Source organism: Salvia miltiorrhiza, chromosome 8, assembly GCF_028751815.1.
Source record: "Salvia miltiorrhiza cultivar Shanhuang (shh) chromosome 8, IMPLAD_Smil_shh, whole genome shotgun sequence".
Classification (NCBI taxonomy): Eukaryota; Viridiplantae; Streptophyta; class Magnoliopsida; order Lamiales; family Lamiaceae; genus Salvia; species Salvia miltiorrhiza.
Window position 1 is genome coordinate 43,953,840 of NC_080394.1, and position 9,139 is coordinate 43,962,978.

General features: G+C 35.8%; 1 protein-coding gene across 3 annotated transcripts; it reads left to right on the forward strand.

Moving 5' to 3' along the window:
* The first annotated feature begins 4,564 nt into the window (after positions 1-4,564).
* Positions 4,565-6,984, forward strand: LOC130997152 (uncharacterized). Of its 3 annotated transcripts, none has more exons than XM_057922411.1 (2): positions 4,565-4,850; positions 5,581-6,984. In XM_057922411.1, exon 2 carries the CDS (start codon positions 5,624-5,626, stop codon positions 6,548-6,550), a length of 927 nt encoding a protein of 308 aa, XP_057778394.1. In that variant the 5' UTR covers positions 4,565-4,850; positions 5,581-5,623; the 3' UTR covers positions 6,551-6,984. The 3 variants fall into 3 exon arrangements, with proteins under 3 accessions (XP_057778394.1, XP_057778393.1, XP_057778395.1); XM_057922410.1 differs by having other exon boundaries at positions 4,696-4,904; XM_057922412.1 differs by lacking the exon at positions 4,565-4,850 and adding an exon at positions 4,875-5,298.
* The last annotated feature ends 2,155 nt before the right edge of the window (positions 6,985-9,139 follow it).

Below are 9,139 nucleotides of genomic sequence, written 5' to 3' on the forward strand. Positions count from 1 at the left end.
ATGCCCTCGACCATGCGAGGCACATGTTTTAGCATTGACTTTACTATTTTGCCCTTAGCGTGTAATCTATAAATAGCCATGAGCATGTACCCTGTAGACTTACGCTTACTTCACTTGCAATACAACAGCAACCCAATTCTCGTGCTCTCAACTTTGCTTTTCTCTCTCGTTTTTCCAAACAACACTAGGTATAATTCGAAATCCAATAATAAATCACCGATTAAATCCATATCCGTTCGAATCTAATTCACCAAGGATGGTTCTGGAGCAGTGGTTCAATGACAGACTTGCGTCTGCGGAAGAGAGCGAGGATCTTCTTACTCCGGAGGCAACACAGAAGATAAGTGCAGAGATTTCAAAGAGTCGTCGTTACACTGCGAAGGGGACCTCCGAAAGAAAATACAGGGTTCGTGCTGGTGATCGTCGTTACATGGTTGACCTTCAAGTGCGAAGCTGTGAATGCAATGAATTCAACCTGGACGGCATGCCGTGTTCTCATGCGATCGCAGCCATTACGTATGCTAAATCTATTTTATTATAAAATTACAGTTATGCCTACTAAATATAATCATTCTTTTCTCAGTGAGACAAACGAGCCAGTGGAAGATTACGTGGAAGATTACTACAAGCGGAGTTCACTGGTTCAAACATACTCCGGTTCAGTAAATCACTTGCCTCCCTTAGAGAATTGGGAAATTCCTTTTGAAATTGCAACTGATATTGTTTTGCCAAATCTTTCTTGGCGACAAGCTGGTCGACCAAGAGAATCTAGAATTCCTTCAGCTGGTGAGAGGCCGACTCAGAGGACTACTAGAAGCACATGTCCTCATCCGTGTCGTCGGCGCTAATCTTAAGATGACGAGAGACAATATGGTGCAATGCAATGTTGCACTTGTGGCCCGACGCCCAATCCAACAACATACCAAAGCACCCCTGCCTGAACGTATTCTCCAAGTGCAACACCCCCAATGTCCTGTAGTCTCCCCGCTACTATCGACAGGTACTTAATATTGTAGTACGTACTGATATGAGTAGTTGGACGATTGATCGTCTCGGGCCTCGAATAAGGGACCTATTCAATACAAAAAATAACTCAATTTACAAAACATAATGAATTAACAAACATCAACTAATAATAATTCATAATTAACTATTAAATCACTAGAAACATAATTAAAAAATTATAGAACCAAAATTAACCAAGTACCCGCCAGTAATTAATTGTTTTAAGCAGTAGCCGCCGGGCGGCTACTGCTTAAAACAATTAATTACTGGCGGGTACATGGTTAATTATGATTTAATAATTTTTATTAATATGTAATAAATTTTTAAATTCTGAATAACCTAAAAAACGTTATTATTTTATGCGTAAAACAGTAATAACCACCTAATGATCTAAATAGACGATTAAATATATCTAAATATGCTTCAACTAAATAAAACATCTAACAACACTCAAACTATACTCAACTTCTAACAACACTCAACTACACTATATCTAACATATACGAAACATATAAATAAATCTAACATATACGAAATAAAAATTAAATACTATATATCTAAATCAAAATTCAATATTATACAAAACATATAAAAATTCGAAACATATAAAAACACATTATAAGGGTGGGTAGATTCCCCTATTAACACTAAATAAATCTAACATATACGAAATAAAAAATAAATACTATATATCTAAATCAAAATTCAATACTATACAAAACATATAAAAATTCGATACTATGTCTAAATCAAAATCTAACATATACAAAACAAATAACAAATAAACCCATCTAACATATACACCAATGTATTCACCAAACATATACCAAATAATACTTAAAAATGTAGTATACTTATTTGGTTTGAAGAAGAAGCCATGGCGTGAATGGATTTGAAGAAGAACAAACAATAACCGTGAATTGTCCCAAAAACACTTCAAATTTCATAACACAATATTACAAGTTAGAACATGACTATTGTTTTCGACAAAAAATTGCATAGAAAAATACGAGACCTTACCTTGTCGGCTAAAATGACGTTTATTCCTTCATCTCTCAATTGCCGTCTATTCCTTCCCTCTCTCTCTCTCTCTCTCAAATTGTAGCTGAAACATTTGATAGTGCGGCTGCATGAGACCCCAACACCCTAATTTAACATAAAATATGGTGTTAATAGGGCCCTACCCAATTTAGGTCTTATCAAATATTCATTGTGGTCAAAGAAATCCCACAAAAGTCGTGCCCGCTCAATTCCAATACCCGTGAGTGAATTTGCTGCAAAGCCTATAGATTTCCCACCCTATAAAGCTTTCCCCTAGCCGTTTGAATTGTCCAATCACGCTTGACTTAGACTTAGGTCTTCAAATTTGAAAAAAATACAACAAACATTAATATGAAGTCTAATAAATAAAATTTATGTATATTGTGATATAAAAACCAATTATGAATGAAATGGTATACGAAGCCGCTGGCTGTAGCCGCTACGGGTTTCTTACACGCGGCTACGCCTTTCGGATACTAAATACTGGCGGCTACGTATGTGGTAAGCTCTATAATGTTTTATTGTTTCATAATATATGAGTTTAGATTTTTTTTATCCAACATTTTCTATTATTTTATGTGTTACGCTATATTAATTCATGTTAAATCAAATCAAATCAAAAAATTGAAACTTATTACCCCACTATAATCCAAATTTGTCAATCTCCTTCTCTATTATGTATTTCTACTTCAGAAAATATATTTTAAAAAAAGAAATACAAATTGAGGATACGTTTGTGTATAATAAAATAGTAATACGAGGGCTGAAAAATTCAAATTTTAAGTATATTGTGAATAAAAAAAAAATGCACCTAATGGATAAAATAGCCTCCAGTAAAACATAGCCGCTCCCAATAGCCGTCGGGATAAAACACCCACGGCTATTGTGAGCGGCTATGGTTTACTGGAGGCTATTTTATGAATTAGGTTCAGAATTTTTTTGTGATTCCAAATATACTTAAATTACAATTTTTACGTCCTTGTATTACTGTTTTATTATACACAAACTTATCTTCATTATTTTCAAACTTAGGGCATTTTAGACTTATAAGGTCACGTGGCTTTACAATAATTGCACATTTATCATATTTTGTGCACTTTTAACTACATATCTTACACATTTTCTTACACAATTGTACTCCCTCCGTCCCATGAAGCGTGACCCATTTCTTTTCGGCACGGGAATTAAGAAATTGATATTTTGTGTGTTAAGTGTGGTAGGTGAAAAAGTGAAAAGGTGAATAAAGTGTAAATTTTTTGCTATTTTTAGAAACAGGTCAAGCTTCGTGGGACAACCCAAAAAGAAAAGTGGGTCACGCTTCGCGGAACGGAGGGAGTACTTGTGTAAGAACTTTTACAAAAACTCATGCAACCTATCAACATCAATTGTGTTTTGTACGGTACATTATATGAATGGGTATTTTTCATAGACATCTTATAAAAGTGGGTACTTTAAATTCCAACCCAAAATACCCAACATCCTAAAATAAAAAAGACCAAGTCTTCACAAGCTTAAGTCTTTTCCTTTCTTGTCTTGTGACATTCGAAAATATCTCAACCAAATCAAGGTAGTTTTAATACATTCTTCTCCATACTTTGTGGTAGTCGGATATATATAAATAAAGATATTGATTCTCTTAAAATATTTAACGAAGAAGATAAAATAAAAAAATTATTCAACTTATGAATAAATACAATTATAATTTTAAAATTAAAACTACTCATTTAACCTAATAGGCCTCCTGCGCTTCATCTTCACTCTTCCTCCTCCTTCAATGGCGCCGCAACCGCAACCTCTAGGTAATTTTCATTTTTTTTAATTAATTTCCTACGTATGTACTACACGCAATGGGGAAAAAAGCATATGAGCCTTACTCATATTATCGAGTAAGGCTCGAGTAAGCCCCATCCCACATCGACTTACTCATCGCCGAGCTTACTCAAGTAAAGCCACTTCAAGTAAGTTGATGTGGATGCTCTTACATGTATCAATTATTTTTGGAGTTGTACATTTTTATTAATTAATCATTAATTTCTAGTTGGGAGTGAAACTTTGAAGAACATTAATGTCATTGTTAGATAAGAGGGGTATTTACAAAATTACTCAATAGATATGATCAAATTCATATACAACATGATGGTTTTTCAGTAAATAGACAAAAGAAAGTTAGCTTGTCGTATTAAAGAGCTTCGTCTGCCCCGAATGTTACTGCACCAACAAAGTCAACATATTTTACTTCGAATTAAGTAACCATAACTTTGTGTTAAGCTATCTCTATTCCAACTAATAGGAAAGTATTTGACTGGTGCCGCTCAAATCTTTTCCTTTTTCTTTTTCAAAGTCGAATATAAAAATATACTCATATTAAGCCCTTTAATTCAGGTTTGAAAAGAATAGCCATAATATTATGTGTTAATATATCAAAATACCCACTTTCTTATAACAAAAATAAATTTTACCCACTCAAAATAAAACTTAAAATTTTACCCACTTTTTTATTGAATGGACTAAATTACCCTTATATCCTGTAAAATACATTTAATAATTTTTTACATAAAAGAATGTAACGTTTGTGTTAATAGTAGGCTGATAAGATTTGAAATAATAGTAGTAATATATTAATATTAATTTGTAGAATCTAGATGGATGTGGAAGTGTCGAATGTATAGAATCCCAGTTGTAAATAGTACTAGCTCTTAATTTCGATTTTGCTTCGCCGCAAAGGAAAAGCCGTGTCATCATCCCGTGTTAGCGTTTCTCACACGGATCGATTCGATCCAGCTCTACAAAATCAGCTATAAAAGGTGACTCCAAATCTATCAATCTCTACGCCTTTCTTGGGAAATAATTCGTATGAGGTACTGCTATATGGTTTTCTCATGCATTTATTCTGCAACTAATCTGCGCCTAATTTTTATGCCATGAATCTTTCTGCATTGCGATTGTCAGTGCTTCAATATCCATTTTTGTATTGTGCTGCTTTTCCGCCTGTTTATTTTTGTTTAATCTTGTTCGAGAAGGTGGGGATTTTCGGTATTTGTTGGGATTCATTGTCTGGTGTGGAAGTTTAACAATTAATATTTAGGATCTGATTGAGCCTTAATTGATAATGGCTAAGGAGATGACGAGTTAAAAAAAAAAATTGTTTGTACTTTCTTAGGGATTTGAACGTAATAAGCTCTGTTTTTTCATGTTATCTCTTCTTTATTCAGGAAGATATGCTCAATTTTTATGGTGTTTACAGTGATCAAGGTATTCATGGTATTCATGCCTTTATATACTCTCTTCTCTACATTCGTTTGAGATAATTTTTTTTGTCAATGCGTAAAACACAGGATACAGAACATTTTTGAGGGAACTAGAATCTGTGATGTGTGTGTTTTTTTGGGTATTGATTCATAGCTAAGCTTCAGTTGTCATGAATATTGTTCTTTCATTTTGAAACACTATTCTCACTTCTCAGGTAATTGTTTTGACATTACAGTCATGTTTGTGGTTATGATTTTGAATTTGGCGCTTTCTCTCTCTTCGCAGATACTAAGACATAAACAAGAAAGAGAGATTTATTGATTGGAAAATGGGGGGCGGATCTGAAACATTTCATATTGAAGAGGAGAAGCTGGAGAAGGAAAAGATTCATTTTAGGGCTGAGAGCAAAATTGAAAAGCATGGTGAAGCAGAAGAAAAGACTAAGGTGGAGGTTGAAGTTGAAGCTAAATCAGTGGTGACAGACAAGCCAACACATGTAACGGAGAAGAAAGAAGATGAGCAGGATAAGAAGAAAGATGAGAAGGATAAAGAGAAGAAGAAGAAGAAGAAGAAGAAAGAGAAGAAATCTGGAGAAGAATCCAATGAGGAGGTGGAGAAAGAGAAAAGTGAAGTAGAAGAAGGCGACGAGGGGAAGAAAAAGAAGAAAGATAAAGACAAGAAACACAAGAAGGATAAAGAGGAGGAAGATGAAGAGAAAAAGAAAGACAAAGAAGTGAAGAAGAAAGACAAATCATCCAAAGATGTGGAAGGTTCTGCAGGAGAATCGAATGAAGAAAATGAGGGTGAAGGTTGTGAAAAAGAGAAGAAGAAGAAGAAAGATAAGAAAAAGAAACACAAGGAGGGAGACAGAGAAGCCGAGATTCAAGGGGAAAAAGAGTTGGAAGGAGAATCCGAGAAAGAGAAGAAGAAAGGGAAGGGCAAAAATGAGGATGAGAAGAAGAAAAAAGATAAGATGACTGAAGGGAAGGGATCAGAAGGGCAAGTTAGTGAAGAAATCTCAGATGAAAAAGGAAAGGAGGCAAAGAAGAAGAAATGTGGTAAGGGCAAGGAAGAGGAGAAAGGGAAGAAAAAGAAATCCAAAGGAAAAGAAGGAAAATCTGATCAAGAAACAGAGGAGAAGGCGGGGGTCGAATCTGAAATTGCCACCAGGGATGTTCACATAGAAGGAAACGGAGAAGAGATGACCAACAATGAATCTGGGCACAAAAAGAGAGAGAAGACAAGAAGAAAATGAAGAATGAGAAGAAACAAAGATTTGAAGAGAAGTACAATGCGAGGGACCTTGATAAGCTGAAAACAAAACTTGACAAGATAAACTTTAAGATTGAGAGTCTTCTTGAGAAAAAAGCCGACATCATGAGACTGATAAAGGAAGCTGAGGATAAAAAAACTGTCAGTGGTAAGGATGCAGCAGGAGATGAAGGCAAAGAAAAACTAACTACAGTTGAGGTAGCTTAGACAATAGTGTGTTTTTGTAAACTATACTATCGTATCTGTATTACTTTTAAAGCTTTACATACTTATTGTCATTACGTGTGATTTTGGTGTGTTTGAATATAAGCTAGAGAGAGATTTTGTGTATCATATTGAGAGATATTTGTGTAAAGGAAGATCAAAGCTTCCATAGACCTTCTTCATATATTTATACACTGATAGGGTTACATCGGCTGTTGCATGTACGTGATAATTACTTCTATAACAGCTTACTAACAGAAAGTGAAAACTAACTGACTGCTATACAAAGCTAACTAACTGTTTCATTCAATACAACCCCATCAGAAAGTAGACTACCCTTTTTCAATAGGAAAATGTGAAGCAAGCTCATGGAATCTGGAAATAGAAAGCGGTTTTGGTGAAGATATCCTGCAACTTGGCTATAAGTGGAAACATATCGCACATCCAGTACTTGTTGAAGAACTTTATCTCGAACAAAATGGGCGTCTATCTCTATGTGTTTAGTTCGTGCATGCAGAACTGGATTGGCTGCAATAGCGGCGGACATTCTTGTTATCGCACCAAATGAGAGGAAGAGAGACAATAGGAACACCAAGCTCCTTAAGTAGTGACTTTATCCATATAAGTTCAATTGCAGTATCAGCTAGTGCCCTATATTCTGACTCGGTAGAGCTGCGTGCAACAACGTTTTGCTTTTTAGAACTCCATGAGAGCAAGTTAAGACCCAAGGAAAATACAGAATCCTCCAGTAGATTTCCTGTCATCTACTGATCCAGGCCCAGTCGGCATCTGCAAAAGCTCGAAGATTGAGATAAGATGAAGGAGTGAAAACAAGACTTTGAGTAATAGTTCCTTTGAGATAACGCAACAATCTTTTGCAAGCTTTCCATTGAAGCTCTGTAGGAGCTTGCATAAACTGGCTCAATTTATTTACCATGAATGCAATATCAGGTCGTGATAAGGTCAAATATTGAAGAGCCCCAACCACACTTCGAAACAAAGTAGCATCAGTAAAGGGGGAGCTATCATTGAGATGCAATTTGGAACCACTATCATATGGAGTAGGCTGTGGATTGCTGTTCAAACGATTGGTTTTTGCCAACAGATCTCTTATGTATTTAGACTGAGAAAGGTGATAAATGTGAGTGGGAGAGCGAGTGACCTGTATTCCCAGAAAATAATTCACTGAGCCCAAACTTTTGAGTGCAAACTCGCTGGATAAATGAGTGATCAGTGCAGATACCATAGCTGGATCTTCACCTGTAAGTAGAATATCATCTACATACACTAAAACCAGTAGGAGTTTACCATCTTTTCTCATAAAGAAGAGAAAAGGATCGGAGGCAGAAAATTTGAAACCATATTGAAGTAGATAGTCTTTTAACCTATCATACCAAGCTCTAGGCGCTTGCTTAAGACCATAGAGTGATTTTGTCAACTTACAGACATGAGTGGGATATATAGGATCAACAAATCCCTCGGGTTGATGCATATACACAGGCTGGTCAAGATTTCCATTTAGAAATGCGTTGTTGATATCAATATGTTGCATATCCCAGTGAAAACTTGATGCAAGAGAGAACATAAGCCTTATAGAAACAGGCTTTACGACCGGACTGAAAGTTTCTTTAAAATCTACTCCTGCCCTTTGCTGAAAACCTTTGGCCACTAAACGAGCTTTCAATCTATTCAGTGAGCCATCTGCATTTTTCTTGACTCTAAATACCTACTTGCATTGTATGACATTCATGTCATCTGAGTAAGGGACAAGTTCCCAAGTAGATTTATCAATTATTGCTTGAAACTCTTGTTCCATAGCTTTTAGCCAAAGAGGCTCCTTTATAGCAGCAGAGGCAGAGATTGGTTCTATAGTTACAACAGTGTCACCAGTAACTTTGTCAGTGTGAGCAGTGAATGCTTTAGGCTTATGAATGCCTTGTTTTGATCTGGTTTGCATATGATGTCTGTTAATAGGAGGAGGTTTTTGTATAGTAGAAGGAGGAGATGGTGAAGGTGGATTTATGTTAGAGGTTGTGGTTGATCTAGAAGAGTCAGATTATATTGGTGGCTGTATTTGAGAGTTTGATGGAGATTGTGCTGGTGTAGTGGTTGAGCTAGAAGAGTCAGATTGTATTGGTGACTGTATTGGAGAGTTTGCTGGAGATTGTGCTGGTGTAGGAGCTAGAATAGAGTGAGATAGAAAACCAGGGGCAGGAATTGAAAATGAGGTAATAGGAGAAGTGATTGGATTTTGAGATGAAGATGGAAAAAGTTGTTCAAATGGAAATTCTGTTTCATTGAACAAAACCGTCCTAGCTATGTAAATTCTACCAGATGGATGGAGGCATCTATAGCTGTTTCGTCGTGT